Raw genomic sequence first — 25,734 nt, 5'->3', positions numbered from 1 at the left:
TCAAGTGTTCAACTCACGACTCTCGACTGTCGTAAACTGTCTGTAAATCGTTTCTATTGTCCGTTTAAAAAACATATCTCTTGCTTTTTTAGGTGAACAAAAATGGTTTCTAACAATTATAATTTAAAAAAATTTTCGTAACTGATTGTTTTATCACAAAACAAATGTTTTGATATTATTTAAAAATTATTAACACGCTTTCTTTTCATTTATTTTTCAGTCAACTCTCACGCAAACCAACGCCCGAATGAAAACTAAGGAAATAATATTCTGGACAGCACCAGTATTGCCTGCTGGTCACGTGGTAATCAAGTAGGTTATCAAGACAAGAGTTATTTTTTAATATCATTTCATTGATTAACTGTGTCTATTCTAGAAACAACATTAAACAATGCGATGACACTAAGGAAGGTGCAGCGTCCAGTGAAAAGCTATTACATACTAACTAAAATTATAATTAGTCCAACAAAAGAATAGAGAATAGGATTTTACAATAATTAGAAGTTGGTGAAGAGAAATGAGGCAATCTTATAGGAGGCCATATGGGGCATGAACAAGAGAAATAGCAATGAAATACCATATGAAAGTGTGACGCTACCAACTGGCTGATTATTTAGGTAATATATTATACTAGAAGATATACCTGGTGTTGCCCGGTATAAAAAGTAGCGTAAAATTCCTCTAAAAAGTTGAGCAAAAAAAAAAAAACGGGAAGAAACTCAGACATGTGCATTTGAGTATTGTGTTTTTCTAAACAGTTCACTTCTTGTCAGTAAAAATAAAAAATACTGAAGTTGAGATCGAAACCAAAACCTAAAGACAGTGGGTCAAGTACGATAACCATTAGACCAGCTTGACATACGAATTAAAAGGTGTTTTCAAACTTCGTGAAACAGTTGACAAACAGATAAAAATCCGATGACTACCCCCCCCCCAAGTAATAATTTTTCAATTTTAGCCTTTTAGCAACCCCTTTTTCCGGATAAAACCCGAGTATAAGGTTTTTCACATATCTGGATACCCTATATACTAAATTTCGAGTCTGTAGAACAAAAGTTCGTTGACTATATAGACTGAGAAGTGTCCTCACGCACACACATTCTCACTTTTATGGGTATATAGATAGATTAATATTCTAAATATTCTACAACGTTCGGAATTATATATACAACGAAATTAATAGCTATTTTGGAAAGGTTTCATTTGTGGTTGGAAGTGATTTGAATTTTGTTTCATGTTATTTCATTTAACTTCGCATCAGAGATTACCTGAACGAATGATGTGGTTAACTATGAAATCGATCATGGCGAGTTCAAATCCTGCTAGGAGATATATATATATATATATATATATATATATATATATATATATATATATATATATATATATATATATATATATTGTTAGAGACTATTAATATTTGTGCTAACGCTTTATATCGTAGTAAACTTCCGACTCCCCCAATACCAGAACATATTTTTGTAGAATTGATGAAATTCGCCACCATGTCGGTAGAATTCAGTTTCAACGATATTATTTTTTTATTTTTTTTACATGGGGGTCACCACTTATCAAGGCCCGAAGACCACTTTGGGATAAGGGTTATTGCGTGTACAGTAATCAATGAGATAGTATTGTAGTAATCATTAGTATTGGGGGTTTTCATAGAGTGTCTTACTTAAGGGGGCGGTTTGTCAGGAGTTTGTTTATGTTGGACTTGAAGACGTCCAAGTTGTAGTCAGGTGGGAAACAGGCAAGCGGCAGAGAGTTCCACTGGCGTGCAGTTCTAAGAAAGAAGCTTTGCTCATAGAATCTACGTTTGGATTTAGGCACAGATAAAGAGTGGGTAACATTTTTGACAGTAGTTTCAGCCAGGCGGGTGTTTATCGTAAAATATTGGCGAGTGGGGACGAGGGATTGGAGCTCAGACGAGCACCTGCCATGGAAATAACGATAAAACAAAGACAGGCTATCAACGTCTCTTCTGTGGGAGAGAGGTTGCAGGGAAGAGAAAAGAGCATCCCACTAAACCACGAAGTCTATTTTGTACTCTGTCAAGGCAGGATAAGCTGTTTTTAGCAGCTCCTGCTCAGATGTGGCAGCAGTACTCCATCCTTGGACGTACTTGGCTTTTATACAGATAGAGAATTGCATCAGTAGTGAGATATCTTCTAGAGCGGTAGAAGTATCCCACCATTTTCCCAGCGTCCCTGGCAACAGATTTGATGTACGTGTTCCATTTCAGATCAGGAGTAAAGGTAAAACCCAGAAGCTTGTCAAAACATGGAGCCTCCCCAAGACGAGAGCCATCCATTTCAATTGATGCCAGATAGGGATCAGAGCGTTGATGATGTAAAGATAGAAGCTTAGTTTTGGGTGCATTAAAAGTAACTACCCACCTCTTCCCCCATTGTACCACGTGCTCAAGATCAGAGGAGAGAGAATTAGAGAGAGCTTTGTCATTTACGGCCTTTGATGTGTTGCCATAGATGGTTGTGTCATCAGCATAGATGTCAACGAATGATTTAAATATGTGTTTTGTGAGATCATTGATGTAGATCAGGAAAAGAGTTGGGCCCAGGATGGACCCCTGGGGGACTCCAGCATTAATACTGTGAGCCTCTGATTTCTGCCCATCAACCACTACTCTTATGAACCTATCAGAGAGAAATGATTTAATGATTGAGAAAACATTTCCAGTTATACCATAGCTGGAAATCTTGTGAAGTAGGCCTTTATGCCATACCTTATCGAAGGCCTTCGATATGTCAAGAGCAATTGCCCTGGAAAGGAAACCTTTGTCAAGAGATTCACTAATCCTATGTGATATAACCGTTAGCACATCTGCTGTAGATCTTGCAGAGCGGAAACCATATTGCATGTCACTAAGAAGGTTGTTTCTGTTGAGGTGGTTGACTACTTCTTTATTTAATATGGATTCCAACAACTTACTCATGACACACAATAGACTTATTGGTATGTACTGAGAGGGAGGTGACTTTTCACCTGAATTCTTAAATACAGGACATACTGATGAGGTTTTCCTGGGTGTTGGAAAGCACTTCTCCTTAAGGCAACGCTTAAACAGTTTTGTAAGTATGAGGGCAAGTTCTGGTTGGAGCTTTTTCAGCACTATAACTGGAATGCCATCAGGGTCAGTTGCTTTATTGGAATCAACGTTCTTGATTAGCTTGGCGACTTCACGCACAGATATTTGTATGTTACATAGCGTGTTGTCTGTTATAGGAGGAAATACAGGGAGTTGATGTTCATTGTCGCATAGGGTAGAATTAGCTGCAAAGTTCTTGGCAAATAGTCTGGCCTTGTCTGATGCTGACGAGATGACCTCAGGTCCATTGATGATAGTTGAGATAGAACGCACGCTTCTGTTCAAGATCCTGTTTGCTATTTGCTAGAACTGGTGGGAACCAAGCTGCTGCTCAGCTACTTTGGATTTAACAGACAGAGCATATAGCTCTCTAGCATGTTTTATTACTCTTTTACAGTGGTTGCTGGCAGTCCTGAAAGCAGATTTAGTCTCAGTACATCTATTACGTTGGTAGCTATGGAAAAAGTGATTTCTGTGCGCGATGGCAGCAGCACATTCAGGGGAGAACCATGGCTGGCTGTTAGGTTTTTGTTGGAATTTTTTCGATGGTATGAATCGGTCTATGCCTACAATTAACCATTCCGTCAGGTCTGATACTACAGAGGACACATCCTTTTTAAACATGGAGTGCAGAGGTAGGTCAGATATGAATGTACGGAAGCTATCCCAGTCAGCCATAGAGTGTCGGTATACAGTACGGTGGAGAGGTACGTCTGAAGTACTTATTACATTTCATTTTTAGCTACAACAGAGTGGTCAGAGAATCCCAGAGGAGATAGAACGGAACATGAACACAGCTCAGGGGAAGTTGTGAGGAAAAGGTCTAGAAGGCTTGCATATTGACCGGGTGTATCGGGCACACGGATGTGTTCGTGAACAATCTGAATGAGGTCATAGGCAATGGCAAAATCGTGACAGAACCTCCCCTCGTCATCGGTTTTATTTGAGTGGGTCAGCCATTCTACATTATGGACATTGAAGTCACCGCAAATGTGAATGTTAGCCGAAGGATGAGCAGACAGGATGTGGTCAATTTTCTCAGATATGCTCTTAAAGATAGTAACCCCACTCTTGTGGGGCGATAGAGGGCAAATATAAATGCAGTGGTGTAAGCTAGGGCAACCCGAAAGCACATATAAGGTAGATTGGGTCTTCTCTCGAAATATCCCTACTACATGGAAAGCCATCTTTGATGTAGGCACATATTCCATGCCCATGGCGATCTTGGGGGTCAGATTTAGTGTTAAGTTTGAGTATCCTTTGATTTTGAATTCGTCTAGAGAAGTGGTTGGCCCTGTGCCAGTTTCACTTAGAAAGAATATGTTCGATTTCGTCTCCTGTAATTGTGTTTCAACCTTTGAAAGGTTGGAACGTAGACCCCTGATGTTGGAGAAGGAGACCTAGTAGTAGGGGTCTATGTTGGAGGATGGGGTTCTAGGTTTATTCGTATATATATATATATATATATATATATATATATATATATATATATATATATATATATATATATATTATTCGATATTATGTATAGACAGACGGATGGTGTGGTCATGGGTTCCCCATTGGGACCAGCGTTGGCTAATATCTTTGTGGGTTTTCATGAAGAGGGTCTATTGTCTGGTTTGCATAAACCAGACAGTTATTTTCGTTATGTTGACGACACTTTCTGCTTATTTGACAACGAGACGAATGCGAATGCTTTTTTTTGTGTCTCTTAATAACGTTCATCCAGCCCTTAAGTTTACGGTAGGAAACGAATTCTACTCTTCTGTTTTTGGATGTTTTTGTGTCCAAGATATCCTCGTGTTTTCTTACTTCTGTTTATCGTAAACCAACTTTTACGGGTCTCTATACGCGTTGGGACTCTTTTTGCCCTACAAACCAAAGATATAATTTAATCAAAACTTTAGCACATAGGGCCTTGATTTGTTCTGAAGTTAATTTGGATGACGAACTCAAATTTATCACTAAGACCCTCTGTAATAATGGTTACCCCTTGGATATTGTTGAAACTACTATCAATAAGAAAGTTTCTAATTTTCATAAACCCAAAGAAATTATAGCTAATAGATGTCCTGTGTATCTACGTCTACCTTGGCTAGGTAGCATCAGTGACCGATTTGCTAAGCAAATTTCTTTGTCTGTGCAACGGTGTTATTTTGCATCGAACCCGCGTGTTGTTTTTTCAACTAGGCCTATGTTGCTGTCTATTCGCAAAGATATTCTTCGCCTCCCCCCAGCATAATAATTGTATTATTTATTTATTTAAATGTAGTTGCAGTGCGCACTATGTTGGGCGAACATCACAAAGATTAGATTTTGGTTTGAAACAGCATGTGCCTTCAAAGATTCGTTATGCAAATTTTTCACCCTCGGATGTTGTGAGTATGGTTCTGCGATTTGCGACCATCTTATAAAAAACCATGCGTGTGCCACGAATTTTAGTGCTGACATGTTTACGATCCTTAGTAAATCGCACTCTCCCTATCATTTGAAAATTTTAGAGACTCTTTTTATTAAGTCATTGAGACCTTCTCTTTGCAAGCAAAAAGAAAATCTTCTTGGACTTAATTTAGTCTCTATGTAATTTTTTCCCCCGTTTATTTCTGTTTTTTTTTTTTTGTTGTTGTTGTTGTTTTGGGGGGGTCCTACCCCCGCCATATTCATGACTTTTTTGTTTGTTTTCAATCGTATTTTCCTCGATTTAGCTTTGATAAGTGAGGAACGAAACCTGGTTAGCTAACCTTTATTTTCATTTTTTTTATTTTTTAAATTCATTATGCTTTTTGGTCTGTATTTAGCCATTATAAAATTCTGTACCCCCCCCCCATCGGAAAATTTTCAAATATATATAAAATATTGTGACAAATAAAATTCTGTATCCCCCCCCCCGGAAAATTTTCATATATATATATATATATATATATATATATATATATATATATATAATTATTTTTTTACTATAATAATTAAATACCTACAGACACTAGTGTTTCATCCTTTCGGGATTCTTCAGTGCAGGGTGTCACGATTACTACCAGTCGAACGATTCGAACCCCGCGACACGAGACATCTCTGGCTCGATTAGCGGAGGCCGTATCCATTCGGCTACCATTAACCGTGTGAAATAGCGTTGAATTTTTTAAACATTTTGATTTAAATGTTCATTACCTCAGACAGACAGTGATCAAATCGTTATACGATGATCTACGCATAAGAGCTAAATTGACCGACTTCTTAATTCAACAGAAAGTGCTCAACGATATTTTTTTTTTTACATAGACATCACCACATTATCAAGGCCAAGAGGCCACTCAAGGATAAGGGTTAAAGAGTGTACAATAGAAATTGGACATTATAGTAATCATTAGTAATGAAAATTTGGTAAAGTTGATAACTTATATGGAATGGCTCATCAAGAACTTATTTACGTTAGACTTGAAGACAACCATATTGTAGTCAGCCGGAAAGCAGGAAAACGGAAGACAATTCCACAGGCGTGCAGTTCTAAGAAAAAAGCTTTGTTCATGGAATCTACGTTTAGGTTTAGACACAGATAAAGAGTGGGGGGAATTATTGATAGTGTTTACAGCTAGACGAGTGTTTCTTGTGAAAGTTTGGCGATCGGGGACCATAGATTGAAGCTCATTCGAACACTTTCCATGAAAATAACGATACATCAGAGACAAACTCGCAACATCTTTTCTGTGAGATAAAGGTTGCAAAGAAGAGAAAAGGACATCTCCTATGAGGCTACAAAGTCTATTTTGAACTCTATCAAGGCAGGCCAAGTCCTTTCTAGCATCTCCTGCCCAGATGTGGCAACAGTATTCCATCCTTGGACGTACCTGGCTCTTATATAGATAGAGAATAGCATCAGCAGTGAGATATCTACCGGATCGATAGAAAGATCCCGCCATTTTTCCAGCGGCCTTGGCAACAGATTTGATGTACGTGTTCCATTTAAGATCAAGAGTAATGGTCAAGCCAAGAAGTTTGTCAAAACTTGAGGCCTCCTGAAGACGAGAGCCATTCATTTCAATTGATGTCAGATGTGGATCAGAATGTTGATGATGTAAAGAGAGAAGCTTGGTTTTAGATGCATTAAAAGTAACCAGCCATTCTTTACCCCATTGTACTACGTGCTCAAGATCAGAGGAGAGAGAATTGGAGAGAACTTGGTCGTTTACTGTCTTAGATGTGCTACCATAAATGGTAGTGTCGTCAGCATAGATGTCTACAAATGATGTAAGGATGTGATTTGGAAGATCATTAATGTAGATCAGGAAAAGAGTTGGGCCCAGGATGGACCCCTGAGGGACACCGGCATTAATACTGTGAGCTTCCGATTTTTGCCCCTCAACTACTACTCTTATGAACCTATCAGAAAGAAATGATTTAATAATTGAGAAGACATTTCCAGCAATACCATAGCTAGAGATCTTATGAAGTAAACCTTTATGCCATACCCTATCAAAGGCCTTAGATATGTCAAGAGCAATTGCATTAGAAAGGTTGCCTCTGTCGAGAGATTTGCTAATCCTATGAGATATAACTATATATATATATATATATATATATAAAATATTGTGACAACAAACAATGGATTTTATCTTATGGATTACTTCATGTGCTTCCTTTTGAATTTTAAAAACTCTCCAACTGATTTTGGATTATACTTTTTTTCATTGCTCTGTATTAAAAACTACAATATTTTTAGAATGTATTTCTTCTTTGTAATTGTGCATGCGTTAGAAGGTCTAAGGGAGATCACTCTAATTTACTTATCTTAATATATCCTTTGCTTAGTTATTTCCCTTTGTTTCTCATACGTTAACATTTGCTGGCTAATTTTTGGATTATTTTTATGTTACTATATATATATATATATATATATATATATATATATATATATATATATATATATATATATATATATATATATATATATATATTCACCATTGTATTTCTATAGTGTCTAACTAAAACATTCCTTTCTTAATATGATCTATCCTTGTTATGTGTCTTCCTAGTTATCTAATTGTCATACTTATTTTGTATTTCGAAGCTATATATTTAAGAAATCTATTGTTATCAGTGCTTTTGCTTTACTGTTTCTATTTATGAGTTTGTCGTCACCCTCTTAACTATTACTAAAGTTGTTTAATCTACCTTATATTTTTGGTATGTCTCATTATTTGCTTCGGTTTGTAGTTTGTTGATATTTCAAGAGTAGGTTTTCCTATTATTCATATCTGATTTATAGTTTCTATATTAAGCATAAGCTATACTCTAATCTCTTTTATCCCCCTTATGTACATTTATTTACTTGTTCATTTATATATCTTCTAGTTATGTTATTCTTTTTATTTAGCACTACATCCATGCATTATTTAATAAACCTTCCTTAAATGTTGATATGTGATATGATTCAACGATACAGATGTTCAATCTTTTCGATTTATTTGGTTTATGCTTACTAGCTCTCCCTACTATGGACCATTTTAATTTATATTCAGTTTTATTTCTACGAAGTTCCCTAATCCATTCACCTCGTGCTGTATTGTTTATCTTCTTGCTTTTCCTGGCCCTTCTGTTTTTTTTTGTTTTTTTGTTTTTTTAGATACGGACACTGCATCAGTGCATCACTATAATTGGCTAGTTGGTCGGTCCAAACTTTACATTGTCTTATATATTGAAAGTCAATCGATTAAACTGATATTTTGTTGTGAATTAGTCTGATTGGATTTAGAAAAGGTAGGGTTATTTTGTTTTTGTTTATAGAAACAAAATTTCACTTTCATCACGAATAGTTTTGTTTTGTTTGTTTTGTATTTTTTTATTATAACTATAACTAAATAAACCTTTTCATCACAGGGAAGAAAAAATAAAACAATCACGCGATTAAAATGAAATAGTTGACTAAACTTGAATGATTTTTAAAATATTTTTTAAGAGAACGATTTAAGTCAAGAGATTATACCAGACTACCACTCATTATCTGCTTTGTCACTATTAGATTTTATAACAGAATCAGAGATTGATCAATAGTTGTACCCCTTTTGCTTTTGTCATGTAAGCCAATCACTGTTCGCTACCTGGTCACGTGAATCAGCCCATATAAACTCAAATTCTTAGTACACGGATTCTTTTCCCAGTTACCTTACCACCATGGACGTCAGTTTGACTCTACTGCAACAGAAGGCAGCTATTCTTCTTTTTCTGTTTTCAGTAAGTTTCATGTTCATTGATTGCATTGCAGCAAAACGACAGAAGATATTTGTATGCAAAGGCCATTCCTTCTACGACGGAAAGAGACAGAATTTTTCATCTACTTATATATAAAATGCACTTTGTATGTGTGTGTGAGTTCGTTCCGTATTTTTTTTTTTTAATCTCATATGAATATACTTTATGTGTCTGGGAGTGTTCTTGGGTTCTGTAGCAGAATGTATTCGATAAATATCAAAAACCGGTAAAAAAAAAAAAAAATCCAATTAAAGAAGGAATAGTTCGATTTCGACCAAATTAACACCCTTATACAGCCTAACATCACAAGAGCATTTGAGAAGTTTTATCACTCCACAAGCAGAAGGACTTGGAATATAAACACAACAGTAGGGTTTTTTTTTTATATATATATATATAAGATCGGGGTGTGTTTGAAATTAATGTTTTTGTTTAAAGTACAATTGAACTATGATCCTTGACTTTCGTATTTTAAACTTTAATTCAAGCCATTATATAAAATAAATAAGTAGATTCTCTACAGTGCAATGTCGACATCAATGTATTGTGGACTAAATCACTTCTAGGGAGGCATGTGAAGCTTTTTCCTGGTGTACTGCAGTGGGTCCCTGACTAGAGCAGGTAATCAATCGATTTACTTGAAAAATGGGTGATTTCACCGATTTCGATGGCAATAAAAATATTGGAAGTGTGAACATTCATTGATCCTCATTCAATCCCAGACAACGCTGGGCCTCCCTGCTAGTTTAAGATTGGTTCTCGCAAAAGTGCGTATTCATACCCCTCATTCTGTATATTATTCTTTATTACTTATCCAAGTAAAATTGCTTGATATACACTGTTATTCCGTATGTTCAAAAGCTGTCGCTCCAAATTCAACTTTCAGCGCTTTTTTTCTAGTATGAATCCTATTTTCTCACAAGAAGTAAACTTCCTTTTCCCACATGAATTTAATGAATAAAACCAGTTTCTTATCTATAAGAAATAACTATTACATATTTCGTAAAATTAAAACAGTTTTAATTCCATTTTTTACACAGTGTATTTTGTGTCCAAATGGTCATGTTTCTATCTTATTGGACACGTGGATGTCTTCACTTTCCTCCTTCTCTTCGCCTATTTTTTTTTTTTTTTTTTTTCAGGGCAACTTTTGTGAAATCTACAAATACTTACTGGACTAATGTCTACTCACCTATACTATTTGATCTGCAAACTGTCACATCATCACACAAGGAATGTGACGGCAACAACAATCTACAGCAGAACGGCACAACCCTAATCAGCAGCTCAGATGTGACCCCTGAAATGCCATCTGTTCAATCTATTATCACTAAAATATATACGAACATGTCGCTTGAAACCCATTATGAAAACACTGCCATTAAAACCGCCAAAGACTCAAAATTGAATATCACTGTGATAGCAGTTGTCCTAGTAATGTGGACATTAAAAATTATACAGTGACTCTTCCTTGCGTAATAGATACATCATAAGCATATAAAAAGCAACCATTCATTAACAGTTATTTTTGCATGATAACTTTTTAAAGAAATAACGTCAGAATTATTAAAACGAAAAAATAACAAAGAAAATTTTCCGTGTAAAATGATACTTAGGAATTGAAAACGACGTGATAACTCGAATGGTTTTAACCCTAACCACCCTATTAGAAAATTCAGGCATTTTTACTATAGAGAACAAAATGAAAAATTGGTACAAAAAAAAAAAATAAAAAATAAATAAAAAAATAAAATTATATATATATATATATATATATATATATATATACAACAAATAAATGTTATCAAATTACTCTTCAAGTAAGTTACTCTTCTACCTATGTCACAATAACATTTATTAAGTGGGGTTCTACTAGCATTGTTTAATTTTCTATTTTTGTGCAATTATCGTGATTCCAAAGATGTGACCCTCTCATGCCGGCCATTTTTCTTGTTCTCATATAACACTTGACACTTGTTTTTCGAACTGAATAAACGCTTTAAAATAAGTAAAAACTCTAAAAACTTATCCAGCTAGATAGCACGGTAACTTATCTTGCCTTGGATAATATTATTTGTTATATATTTGTTTAGTCTTTTTGCAGTGAAGCAAATGATACTTTTGTTTCATTAATCGGAGGAAATCAAGTAGTCTGAGGAATTTTACAAACTGATGCCATACAATTTGATTTGCAAAGATTTATATCAATTTTAAATGCTATAAAAATTTAAAATATTTTTACTAAATTTGATTTAAATTATTAAATTTAGATTAAGTAAATTAAGTATATAATATTGATAGGCATAAAAGCAATTAATTTCTTTCCCTTCCCCTTCATTACTAATGTTTCCTTAAAACAAAGGACAAAATTATGTTGAAAGGGGGGAGGGTATATATTATGATTATTATTATCTAAATATTAATTTACTTGTCTGCTGTCCAGTGTCACAAAAACTATCATCATTGCAAACATTAATTAATGAGAAATTAATTACCATCCTTTACCAGCTCTTTATCAGTTAAAAATCATTCAGACCATTACCTCTCCAAAAACTTTCAAAACTAAATAAAACATGGCTGTTTGTTTATGGTTTCAAATCGGCTATTTTATTTTATAATTTAAAAAGAAAAAAAAAAGTCATACTGAGAGGAGACTAAGTTTTTTTTTTGTTATAGTTTCTTTTGAAAATTTAAAAAAAAATGTGAAAGTTAATTGACATTTGTTCCTTTATAATTTATATATAAAAAAAAATGTATTGTGTATTGAACTTACATTTTTTAAAAAAATTGTCAATTTTTTAAAATTCTTTTCAACTTTTAAAAATTCTTTTCAAGTTTTAAAAATTTACTAAAAAAATTTCTTAAATTCTTCGTTATTTGTTTTATTTTATTTTTTATTCATTTTATTTATGTATCTCATGTGTTTTAAAAGTATTCAACTACCGTGGTATTTCCTGCAAGTTATTAAGTTTAGATTCGTTCCAATTTTTTTCTTTTAAATAGTCATGTTATTTATTTTATCTTTTTTTACCAATTAATTTTTCCTTTTGAGACATAAAAATCTACTTTTGGCAAATTGCTGCCACTTCACATATATCTAAAAACAAAAATTTACCAATATTTTTTTTTATTATTTGATTAATGTTAATTAAACACTAAATTTCTGGTTTGGAAGTGGTGAAAATTTTCTTTTAAACTAGCAGGACCCTTGTACTGGCATTGCATGATGGAAGTATGTGAAAATGTCAAAGATTCAATAAAGGATGCCCCCAACCCCCAAAAACAAATTAAACTACGGTTTTTAATGGAAAATAACAGGCATTGGCCTAAATAAAGTCATTTAGCTTCCACTAACATTGTCTGGCAGCGGCAGCTAGCAGAAGCCACTGGCTGTGATTGTCATCACAGTTGGTTATTGGTGAGAAGTGCCGTTTTGGGTGTGGTTACTTGTATTTACTGTTGGGCGTTGGCTACACTTTGCAACTGAAACTCACTAGCAACCATGATCAGTGTCTGCCTCTCTTGGAAGTGAGTGACAATCACCAGCAGTGCTGTATTGAGGTGTTTACTGGTGGATCTTAGCCGTCTTTACAACTGTCACTTTTAGTTCCCAGCATAGTGTTAGTTATTGGCAGCCATGAGCAGTATCAATCTCCATTGGACTACTTCTAAATGAAATCATGTTTACTTGCGATCACTGGGTTTCTCTGCAATTATCAATCATAGCCAGTGTTGGGCCCCATTGGACTGCTTTGAAATGAAATCGACTCACTTCATGGTACTGGAGGGTAAATCGCTGGTCTTTCAATGTTGGACATTGTTATCCAATTGTGGACACTTTTTTTCTATGGTGGTCATTGCTCTTTTTACTGTCACTTCATAGCATGGGCGATCACTCGTGTTTTTAGGTTTTTACTGCTTTATTAAGTAATACGCACTGTGCAATGATGTTCCAATTGAATGTAACTTTATACATTATAATAATAAAAACAATAATCATAATATTAATGTGAAAATACAAAATAGTCCTAAAAATCATTGTCCATATTCCACATTAGTACATTTTGAATATGAAAAATGAAGATATGCTCTTTTGTAAATAGTTAGATGAAAGAACAAGCAAAGCAGAAGCATGAGCGACTCAAAATACAGCACGGGTGTCAGGTGAAAACCTGGGTTTGATGTTAAAAAAAAAAAAAAAGATTACCAAACCAAATTTCCTTTGTTGAAGTTAAATTGGCATGAAATAAATATGTACTGTTAAAATGTTTATGTATGAAAATCTGTTATTATAAAGCAAATATTACATGTGTAGGAACCTTTCTTGTGTTAAAATATAAAAATGTCTTGTCCATTTTTGTCCAACAATTTTCTCAGCTGGCAATTTCAATTCAATTTTTTTTTTTTGTTCCTGAAGTACAAAAATTTTCAACAGACACTCCAAAATGTTCAAAACCAGTAGCGTCAATGTCAGATTTGTGAATTTAATTTCATTGCATGGTCAAAACACGCATCACGTCCAGATGATATTTATTATCATGATAGCAGAAACGCTTGCGTTGGCTCGGTCATGTGTGGAGGATGGAAGTTGGTCGCATCCCAAAGGACATCCTGTATAGGGAGCTGGTCTCTGGCACACGGCCAATCGGATGACCAACTCTGCGCTACAAGGAAACCTGCAACACACCTGAAGACTTGTGGTATTCAGCCACAAGATCTTGAGTCAGAGTCATCCGATCGCACAGCATGGCAAGCAAAGGTCAAGAACAGCATTAAATTAGCAGAAAAGAAGAGAGAAAGACAATGTGAAGAAAAGAGAACCTTCAGGCAAGAGAGGATACAGTCCACACTTGCCACCGTCACCATTCCTACTGCTGACTATAACTGCAGCATCTGTCAACGTAGCTGCAAATCTAAAATTGGATGCTGTAGTAAACCAAACTAGGTGCAGAATGCCGTTGTCTCAAGAGACAGAAGGTTGCCAATAAGTAGAGATACCAGGACAATCATGTCATAATTCTGTCTCAAACCAAAATTTGACACAAGGATACATCCCCGGGCCACAATAATGTCATACAATGACAGTTTCCATTACAAAAATCTAATTTCCACAAGAGGGAAAAAAAAAAAAAAAAAGAAAAAAAAGGAATTTTTATTTTTAAATTTTAATTCGATAAAAAAATACTGTACATAATTCTTATATTTCAATCTCATCAGGAAGGCTGCTTCAGTTGCAAAAAAAATATTTTGACGAAAATGTTTCAACGGTTATTTTATTATGCATTTTCATCAAGTCAAAAACTATTTTCAACCATATATACAAAAAAAAAAAAAAAAAAAGGCTAGTTTAAAATCATTTCACTTATTCTGGCAACCTTAGATTATATTTTAAAAATATAAAAAAGAAAAAAGGAAATAAAAATTCCATTCCATTCAACCCTTTCTCTTTTATACGACTGACCCCAATAGTGGAGGTGGGTGGGGGTCCTATGATCAAATAAAAGTATGAGTGTTTATTTAATAATGACATAAGTAGGAGCAGTGGTCACTCCACATTGATTGTTCTTTCTGGAAATCAATACATAGCCATCATTGCCCCAATAAGTGGACCAGGAGTTTTTAATCAACCAATAAGGTTCTCCGTGGAGGTCTCCATAACCAACAGCGAGGACGGCATGATCCAATGAATCGGCATCACTCTCTAGAATAGAAAAATGGAAAAATTATAAATCATTTAGAGTTTATCTAAAACTAGTCAATCAAAAAGAGGGGATGACTTTCGAAAATATCAGCAAAAAAAGTGACCCCTTCCTACATAAAAGTGCCCAGTTGAGAGTGAAGGAATTGATGTTTTTAGCCAATTTTTCAATATTTGTTGTCCGAGCTGGGTTGAGCTTCAAAATGATACTGATGTGAAAATCAGTCACTTCTGTCAAAAGTTTTAGGCATACATACATACAGGTGAGATTTATATTAAAGATGAACACTGTTTATCATACCACCAATCAATTGCACACCAAAACAAAAACAAAAATTATAAAACATTGTATCTCGAGGATTATTTATAGCAAAAACAAAACTGGGAATAAAAAGCAGATTTTTTTAGCATTGAAATTTTCAATCTAAACACTGGGCCTTTATTTTCAGATTATTTCCTTTCAAAATTATTAACTTTTTTTATTGGAATATATAAACGAATGTGGAAAAGATGAAGCAATAACTTTTTCTTTTCAACAATTTTTTTCAAGAATATGCCGATTTTATCAGACAGAAAATATGTAAACTATTTTAATTTGATAGGATATGCAAAAATATAATTAAATCAGGGGAAATATGATGTGTTTAATTAGTTCATTTTTTTTTTTTTCAGTGAAACATGGATAGTAGGGATTAAAGTATAGACATTAGACTAAACTTACAAACCTATGCACTCCCCCTTATGCAGGGATAGAGGGCAGAAACTAAAAACAACCTAAACGATTGATATGTTAGTGATAAGTACAAGTAAAAAAATAAAATAATTTGCAAAACATTTTATTAGAAAACTTAATATCTTGGTAAACAGAAAACAGGCAAATTTACAAAATTAATCAAATAGAGATGAAAGAATTTTTGAGAGCTTGGTTTTCCTAAACTCTAATCAAGAGGAACACACAATGAGTATGTATATGGGAAGGAGACACAAAGTCAATCTTTGTTGATACAAAACTCATCTAAGTTTCCTATTCCATCATAAATTCTTTGAAAACTTAACCATCATGACAAAATTAGCATTTGTAGTTTTTATAGAGAACTGTCATAAGATGGAAAAGGAAGACGAGTAGAATACTATGAAAAGGCAGAGAACTTGCATCCCTGATTTAATTATATGCAATGTAATTATGGTTTAAATCTTTTTTTTTTCACATTTTCATCCCAAACAAGGCACATTGCCACTTTGGTGTAGGGGGCTACTATCAGGAGTAACAGCTACTGGGGTACTATGTAGGGAGTTGGGCAGCAAGATGTCAGTTCACGTTACACTTGAACTTCTGCATGTCAGTACAGTTGGGGAAGCAGGAACCTGGAATGGAATTCCAAAGTCTAGCGGTTCCGAGGAAGAAACTACTGGAGTAGAAAGCTCTTTTACATCTAGGGATCTTTACTCTGTGGGGATGGGATTTAGCTGCCTGTCGGGTTTGTCGAGGGTGTTTACATCGTGGGGGCACAAGTGCTTGCAGTTCGTCAGAGCATTCACCATTAAAATACTTGTAGAACAGGCAGAGGGATGCAACATTTCGTCGATGGGACAGAGGCTGAAGCTTAGATGACAATTCAGGACCCATCAGATTGGGAACATTGACCCATCAGATTGGTAAAAATTAACAGAGAAAAAAAAAATGATCAGTGGAAGAGGGTTATTTATAAAAAGATACATATGAGCTTCTCCCTACCATTATATATCGTTATTTTACCAAATTTGAATTTTGTATTTCTAATAAGCTACAGAACGGACAGACCAAAATATTTCAAATTTTATAGGCAAGTCATTCCATTCATACAACTAATTGACATGTTGGTGCTTATTAAGATAGAGTCGACAGATTGATTTTTATTTTTTTTTTTTAAATGTTGTTTTAAGCAAAAACATTTAATTATGTCGAAAATAGTAATATATTTAAAAATAACAAAATTCATCGAGTAGAGAATTATTTATAGTTAAAATTTTTACAGAAAATTACATTTTTCCTAGATGTAAACACCTTGAAGATTGTGAATACAGGGACATATTTATCTCTTTTTGCCAATGTAATGGCTGATGATTTGTTTTAGCCGTTAGTGACTTTTTTTTTTTACAAAAACGCAATAGCAGTTGTTCTCCATGAGTTTTCGTAATTTTTAGATACATTATGATTTTTAACATTACAATTAAATAAATATTGTTGCTTTAACTTAAAACCACATATTTTAAAAAAAATAAATAAATAAATAAGTACCAACATTTTTGTTGCAATAATTTTGACTCATAATGGGGGTAAATTGCTGCCCACTGCAGCAATATGTGGCACAAGGCCGGAAGGTGGGGATCCAGCAGGCTCCCCTAAAGGAGGGGCACTCCTGCAATTGTAAAAATTGCCTGAGTAACCCCGTTGGCATTCCCTGGTAGGGGCGCCTTAGGCAGTAAGCAATAAACTTGCCCCACCGGAAAGCCCGGTGGCAAGGCCTGGGAGGGTGGACCTCCTAGGTATTACCCAGGCGACGTACCTCAGTCCAACAGGTGTTGGGCCGGTTCCCAGCCTCTCACCTGTTGGGCTGAGTGTCAAGTGACGAATCCTTGACGAGTACTACCCTGTCTCCCTGCAGCCGAAGCCGCTAGGAGACCTTTCCCATCAGACGAAGTGGTGGGGGTATGGTCCCTAACAGTTGGGAGATTCTATTTATAAACGTTGCTGCTAGAAACTGACAAATCAAATTAATTCACATTCTGTAATCAACCAATCAGAAACCAGAATTGCTCCATAAAAATTAAAACTTTTTTTTAGCAACTTTGCATACGTTTTTCTTCGTGTCAACACGAGAAGGATCTTTTGCCCTTTGGCTGCAAAATTATAAAGTCCAGAACCTGTACAGAACAGCTGTCTACTGAGAATTCATCATCTCCATCACTTGTATAGAATAACAATCCATCGGAAACTTTTCTGAAACTAAACATGGCTTCCAACTCAAGAATGTTTTTGTGTGGGGGTGTGTGCAAGAAAAATAGAGTGAAAATCTAAGCAAACAGATAATGGCACTTGATCTACACTCAGACAAAGACATCTTGTACAGTTATTTTTAGGAAGGAAGTTTAAAGAATTTTTTTTTTTTTTTTTATTTTGCTATTATTGAATTTACAGTTCTGAATCAAGAAGAGAACAATAGTTTGAAGAATTTAAATAATACAATGGAATTTGATCTACTTTTTCCTTAATGTAGGATCTCAAAATTTTTGCAACCACATTAACATTTTACTAAATTGGGTCATTTAAGAGAAGTGAAAGAGGTCAAAGAAATAGTTTACTTACTGCATTGTGGGTCGTGGTAGACACCATTTCCATAGAATGAGAGAGATTTGTGTGAAGCATCGATGGCTACCGAAATGGGTCCAGCTTTAAGAATGGCAATTTTCAAAGCTTCTTCACTTCCTGAGGTGACGTTTACATAGCCTTTCAGTGTAAGAACAGGTTTCATATCTCGAGATTTGCATGTGCTATCCTACGAAAAAAAAAAAAAAAAAAAAAAGGTTTACAATACATTTTTTTTGTCATTAAATGATGATCAAAATATTGAGTTGTGTCCCTTCTTTTCTTTATAAAACTTCATTTTTGCAATTTCGTTTTAATGATTTATCAAATCATTTCCTCCCCCAAAACCAAAACACACCATCCTTATAGATTTTGATTCCCTTCTCACATCCACTCCACTCTTATTTTCTTCTGCCCTTTCCAGCCAATCAGCCTTATAAACATATGACACTATGTTCGGCTGAATGCTGGGGGAGAGGATAGAAAATGACAAGGGAGGGTGACAAACAAAATAGTAGGAGTCAGAAGTGAAGTTTAAAATCAAGGTGTGGTGAGTGACCATGTGAGCGAATGACTGATAGCTAGAGAATAATGAACCAAGGATCGAACAATGAGCATGTAGGTATTTTGGAAGGGGCTTACTGTGAGTCAGAGGAACAATAGGAACAACACTTAACTGGGATGAGGGAGGGGCAGTTAGATGCTTAGTTAGTTGAGGCCTGAACTCTGAGGTGGGCAGTTGCATTTTGGATATGGCCGAGAGTAGTTGGTTGCTGAAAGGTCCCCGAGGGAGATCAGAAAGATTGAAGTTGATGGTCAAGTCTGGAGACAGAGACAGATCATGACTTTGATCGGGTCGGGAAAGCTTTGGGAGATGGGAAAATGAACTGATGGCAACAGACAAAGCAAGTCTTGACAGGACGCAGATGTGAATCTTAGCATGTAGAAACACACCCAGAGTCCAGCTGACATATGTAAAGCATTGGAATCTGTTTTTCTTGTGTTGTGTCTTATTTTTTTTTTTTTACTTGTGAACCTGTTCACTCCCTCATCAATGGTCGCTGTATGAAAAAGATAACGATGATATGGCCAGAACTAGAATGATGAACCACATGTGACACAGACCAACACTCAATACGTATGCTTTATATTTTCTTTTAAGAGACACATGAGAAGCAGAGTAAGGAGATATCCCACAAAACTCTGCATTATCACACAATCATTACGCGAGTTAGTAATAATGCCTAAAAGATAAAATTACCTACATTGGAGAAGGAAAACTGGTCTGTCCACTAGGCCTAAAACAGTATTGGACCTCTCCGCAAAAAAAAAAAAAAAAAAAAAAAAAAAAATGAATTCAGTAGTAGCGCCAAACATAGCATCCCTTTCTTTTTCAGTTTCCCTTATAACCATGTTTTTTAGCAAGTTCATATTTTGTTGAAAGTGAACATTAATAGTGGTGTATACCAGATTTGCTATTTTAGAAAAAAAATGTGAAACCTTGGAGAGTATAGAGTTCCGTAAGGATGCAGTTGATATAGGAAGTAGTCTCTACAAACCATCCTCAAAAAAAATGCCCAGTAGATCCACGTGTGGTTAATATAGTGTTCCCACCAAGAGAACAGCACGACCTATGCCCAGTTCCTTATATTGAATAACATTTCAAATAAATCAAGAACAACATTGATAAAATCTAATATTTACAAAAGTGTTGCCTGTGAAAAGAAATGTAAAGTCACCCATTTTCTTTTTAAACCTTTTCTCTTTACAAAGTTGTCTCCCTTGTTTGCCAATCATACATCATTAAGGACAAATACATTTTTCTTTTCAAAAATTATATGAAATAAAAATAAAAGATACAAATGTACTCATTTTTAATCAGACAAATGGTTAATTTACACAATTATTTACAAGTTTATTTTTCCTTTTTTTTTTCAAGGTTTTATGTAATTGTCTAAAAAAAAAAAAAAAAAAAAAAAAAAAAAAAAAAGGCGAACCACATATTTTGAAGAGGGAGGGGAGGAGGTAATATTGCGGATAGTTTTATTCTAAAATAATACCAAAGAAATCTTGTAATATATTTTAAAGTCTTAAGTATTTCAATTTCTTGTATATAAAATGCATTACAATTACTGTAACTTTTTTTAAATGATACATTGTATTTTTAAGCCATTTAAATTCTTTTCATGTGTATTGCTAAAAAAAAAAAAAAAAATGTTCAAATTATTAGTTAAAAAAATTTTTTTTTTTATTAATGTTAAAGTTAATAATTGAAAGAAAATATAAGTTCAAAAAATTAATAAACATCCTTATTAATTATCGGAACCAGGGTGCTATCCTACTTAAAATAATCCTAATCGTCAAAATTTGATGTTTTGCCCGGTAAATTAACTCAAGAAATTCCATGCTCCAACATTGAACCATTGTATATCATTAATAATAAAGTAACAATTACAGGTTTACAGTGACTGGGTAAAATAATCTACTTTATTAATTTTTTGTCCAAATTTAGTGAATTGACTCTGGGACTTATAGTCAAATGGTAATATTAAAGAGTATGTTTTGTTTTGTAATTAAAAAAAAAGAAATAAAATTCAATCATTAAACTGACATATAGTAGAACCCGTGATACAGCATTAAAAATTAATAAAATACAGTACAGTATATAATACACATGTATATAATCAAATAACATTATAAATAACACCCTAAGGCAGGGCAAATACTGTAACCAGGGGTTGAAAAACATTGTATTCCACATCATAATCTGAAAATACCATATCCTTGGGCCACTGTATCCCGGGGTTCTACTGTACTACAAAAGAACCAAGGTTATAGGGTCTTTTATATGATGATGAATTGGCGCGGTAAAAGATGCTGAACTACCTTACATGTGCTTCAGAGTAGTGCTTACTTGCAGTCCCGGTGTCTAACTGTCCCGTGGGGAGGCATTGTAAATAGGTACATCATCTTCACAATGATGAAGTCACTATTTCTTAGAGTATTGCAAAGAAAATTTATCATATCCTCTCTGCTCATCTCATTGCCAACATTCACATTTGTGGAAATTTAATGTTTACATTGTTGAATGGCTGGTCCAAACAAGACAGATAGTGAGAGGAAGATTTCTGATTTCTACCTTGCGTATGGTCTGACCAGATTGTGGATGAATACAATCCTGATGCACAAAAACATAATAAATGTGAATTAGTTTGCCATCACTATTTGAAAATTTTGGCAAAACAAATCGCAAAAAGAAATTGAACAAGAAGCATCCAGCAGTAAAATGACAATGTGTAATGAGAAGTTATGACTTGAAACCAGTAAATGAAGAAATTGTTAACTGTCCTTAACATTGTTAAATATGAAAGATTTCATTAGGAAAATGAATATTGCAAGTGTAAACAAAAATGCATCTAAGACAAAGAAGAACCAGTTCTGAGTGGTATGAAAGTAAACACAGCTGTACTCTTTAATGATATATCTGTAAGTAATCGTGAGGACCTCTGCTTCTATGAGATGGTTAGTATGGTGGTGGGAGGTTACAGTAAAGGGAATGGCAGGAGGTGGAGATTATTCTTATATAACAGCAAAGAATTTTTACTGAGAATGTAACGGTATCAATCAAAAGGATACTGTGAAGATAGTGTGCTCGAGGTTCAGGTCCTACCAAGAAACCATGGTCATAGCTCAGCATGGCTTCTTTGAGTAAGCTGAATTTCGCAAAAGATCATTAAATAGATCATTGAATAGGTGCAATTTGCATTTTGAAAATTGCATCAATTATTGATCAAAATATGACGCTTTTTGTTTCCTTTTCAAACAGTGTCAAATTTATTCTGAGCATCATTTATATGAAATATTCGGTACCAGAACAAAATTGCATTATACTTCAACATTTTACGCAAGAGTTGAACTAAATAGTTTAATCTAATTTGTTTATACTATTGCAAAGTCTTGAAATGGAATTTTTTTTTATATTTCTTAACATAATGTGTAATATAGCTGCAGTATTATTCACTAATAACTTGTCATTTGGTTGCCAATGGGACAGAGAAGCATAGAGGCAGAATTAAACTGATTCTATAGCTGTTTTTTGGAGTTATCCAATACTAGCGGGGAATACCCAGCGTTGCCCGGGTGTTTGGAGGTGTGTGTAGTTTTAGGTAAATCAAAACACCCGGGTGTTTGTGTCAGGGGCTCGGATTAAAATAAAAATTTTGGTAGGTAAGTATGAAGGATTGAACCCAAACCTTTGAGTCGAAGTTGGAAATTAAAGTGTGAAAAAAAGCGTGCGACGTTAACCACTGGGCCACCACAAAATAGTAACGGAAACATGTTTGAATTTATTTTAGTATTATGAATTGGCAGGTGCCCGTACTGAATGACTTAATGAGGTCAACTTTGACTGCGGGGCAGTATTTTATTTACTGCGGGGCAAGATTCCCCCCCCCCTCCCAAGATGTGGGGAAAACCAGCTCCCTATAAAAAGTGGGTTGTCCAAATTGAATAGCAATTGTTTGATATAAGGAGAAACTCCACATTGATCAAAGCTGATTGCTTTCGGACGTTTCCGGTGATCGCGACCAGAAAAATGCCACCAGAATTAGTTTCGCTTCTATTATACGAAAAAGCTTAATGCACATGCGGCCATTGAAAAATGTTGAATATTTATCTTTTCAAAGTTGAGCAAATTAAATAGACAGGCGACCTCTGTTGTTAACTTGTAGATATTATCATTTAGATGTGATATAAAAAGTTTTAAGTGAGTTGACCAATCGCTTCTCAGAAAAAAGCCTTTCTCGGACATACACAAAAAGCGAACATACATACACATACATTTTCACTTTTATATTTATAGATTAAAATACATATTGTAAGCAATGTATAGAGCATGTTATTTGGAGGGAGACCTAATGTGCTTTTTCTCTTCTAATATAAATAAACACAATAGATCTGACAGATGAAAAAAAAAAAAAAAAAAGGGTGTCAATTGTAATCAACTTACAATAGCCAAGTATTGTCCATAGGCATCTTCAGAAGCAAGTCCACCATTCTTCATAATCCAGTCATAAGCACGGAAATCTTCACCACCATCACAGCCATTATTGCCTGCTCCCCAAGAGCAGTCGACCAATTCTTGCTGAGATAATCTAACAAGATTTCCAGTCTAAGAAAAAAATAAAATAATATTTATAAAATGTGAAAACGTAAAAAAAATTTAAAAAAATAAAAAATAAAAAAAAATACATATGTGAAATTATGTGAAAGATAAAAAATATCTACAGAGGTACAAGGTTAGAAAATTTCACAAGGAACAAAATTAATATCTGTGTCTAAGAATAGGGATATCTTTAAAACAACATCATTACTACTGGACTTGAAAGAATCTTACAACTAGTGATGGCCAAAACTTATAGCTAAGAAATGACCTTCATTTAATATAGTATCTATCTTGGCAAAATAAGCAATATTTAATCCAGAATTATATCAAGGTTTTCAATGACATTATTTCCTTAATCTGTATTAAAAAATATATATTTGAAAATAATGTTTCAGAAATCACTCCTCCACACCCAGACAAATTTTCTTCTTTTCAGAATTTCTTTAAGAGAAAATCTCAACCAGAATATGCTTTTCAAGAATTTCTGAAAGAAATGAAACATAGAAAGAAATTCCAAACTAATAGAACAACTTTCAGGCAAAATTCGACTTTATTCATCAACATGGTCTCCAACACTTCTATAACAAGTTGATGCACATTTTGTAGAACGATTTGCTTGGACTCAAAATATGCTTCAGTTTTCAATATCACTTTTACATTGGAGCTAATTTTTTTTCCTTGGAGCATTCTTTTGAGGTCTGCAAACAGCCAGTAGTCTTTGTAGGTCAGATTTGAATAGGAGGATTACAAAAACAATTCAAATTGAAGTTCATATAGTTTTGACATTGCAATAGACTTAAGAGGAGAAAACAATATTAAATGAAAGATGAGGAATAAGTCATATTATATTATCAGAATAATAAGGAAAAGTTAGGGGGAAAACTTAAAAAAAAACTCTTTAGACCATTTTCAAAATGCTTCTGGTCAGAAAAGGAGAAGGACTAGAATTATACAAAATGCAAAAACTAACTTAATGACATTTAGATATGAAATGAGAATGAAGGAATCAGATATGATAAATAGTAATTAAAAGTAGGCACAATATATAAGGGTAAATCAAAAGGGTAGTATATATGTAAAAACAAATTTATAAAGACATTTTGGGGGTCTATTTGATGAACTATTAAAGAGAATTCGATATAGTTATCTCAAATTTTCTGATTTTTTTTTTTTTTTAGTTGATATGAGATTAATGATTAAAATCAAAAGATGCCCAAATAAATGACCATTTTCATACATAATTCTTTCAAATGGTTTGATTGATTCTTCCTAATAATTCTTTATCCAATAACTTGATTATCTTCTTTATATTTACATTTATTTGTTATGGCGTCAGTTCTAGCACTTTCAGTTCCAAGATCAGTAATGTCCACATATTACTCCCCTAGAAAAATGGCCCTGGTTTGGTTTATAAAATCACTTGCACTTTGACAACACACAAAACATTAAATTAATTAAGCAGGCTATCTAATTATGGCTGGTTAACTTTAAGACAACGTTGCCATCCATCAATGAAAACCTTAAAGCCATGTTTTATACAGTGAAGTAGTAAGTAAAAAATGGCACACCGTTTATAAGAAATCAACAAGCAATATTTTTATAACAAAATTGATTTTCAGCCAAATAATCAACTATTTACATCAGTTTCTTCTGATATTGTTGAACAAAATTTATTTCGGAATGGGATTATCCACCTCCACTCTAAACTCATTTCTCATTTTTTTTTTTTTTTTTTTTTTTTTTTTTTAGTTTGTTGAAGCTGGGGAGGAGACATCCTACCAAATGCCAGACATTCACCCACTATCTGGTATTGCAACCAAGAGATGTTTTTAAGATCCTAAATGTCCCTTTTAGTGCAATTGTTTGAATCTTTCTTGCACTTGATTCACTGGATATATTTGTCAGTTCATTTGCCCTTCATTATTACCACTCACATTTTGCAATAAGAGAAAGAGGCGCATGTGTACACACACACACACACACACACACACACGTATTGATGATTAAAATCTTCATACCTTTAGGAAATAAGCACCTTCAATAGAACCAGTTGTTCCAAAACTCCAGCAAGATCCACACACTGCCTGATCCTTAACGGGGGTAACAGCACCTGTAAGATAGAAATTTTTTTTCCTTTTAATTAGGTTTTTATAATTATAAGTGACTAA

At 34.2% G+C, this 25,734-nt stretch overlaps 2 protein-coding genes across 2 annotated transcripts in view; one reads left to right on the top strand and one right to left on the bottom strand.

The window, feature by feature from the left end:
* Window positions 1-217: 217 nt before the first annotated feature.
* Window positions 218-11,104, top strand: LOC145263494 (uncharacterized). Its single transcript, XM_080120400.1, has 2 exons — window positions 218-312; window positions 10,501-11,104. Exons 1-2 carry the CDS (start codon window positions 248-250, stop codon window positions 10,820-10,822), a joined length of 387 nt encoding a protein of 128 aa, XP_079976526.1. The 5' UTR covers window positions 218-247; the 3' UTR covers window positions 10,823-11,104.
* Window positions 11,105-14,507: 3,403 nt separating this feature from the next.
* The window catches only part of LOC145259113 (cathepsin L-like peptidase), a 52,507-nt gene continuing 41,280 nt past the window's right edge, over window positions 14,508-25,734 (bottom strand). Inside the window, exons 7-10 of the mRNA XM_080116784.1 lie at window positions 25,585-25,676; window positions 23,411-23,572; window positions 18,403-18,592; window positions 14,508-15,059 (exon numbers count right to left, since the gene is read on the bottom strand). Coding sequence (XP_079972910.1) covers window positions 14,872-15,059; window positions 18,403-18,592; window positions 23,411-23,572; window positions 25,585-25,676 — 632 coding nt within the window. The 3' untranslated portion in view covers window positions 14,508-14,871. The remainder of the gene's footprint in view (window positions 15,060-18,402; window positions 18,593-23,410; window positions 23,573-25,584; window positions 25,677-25,734) is intronic.

This window comes from Euprymna scolopes, chromosome 3 (assembly GCF_053919585.1).
Source record: "Euprymna scolopes isolate OS-2025 chromosome 3, ASM5391958v1, whole genome shotgun sequence".
Lineage (NCBI taxonomy): Eukaryota > Metazoa > Mollusca > Cephalopoda > Sepiida > Sepiolidae > Euprymna > Euprymna scolopes.
This window is presented reverse-complemented; position numbering and strand designations above follow the sequence as displayed.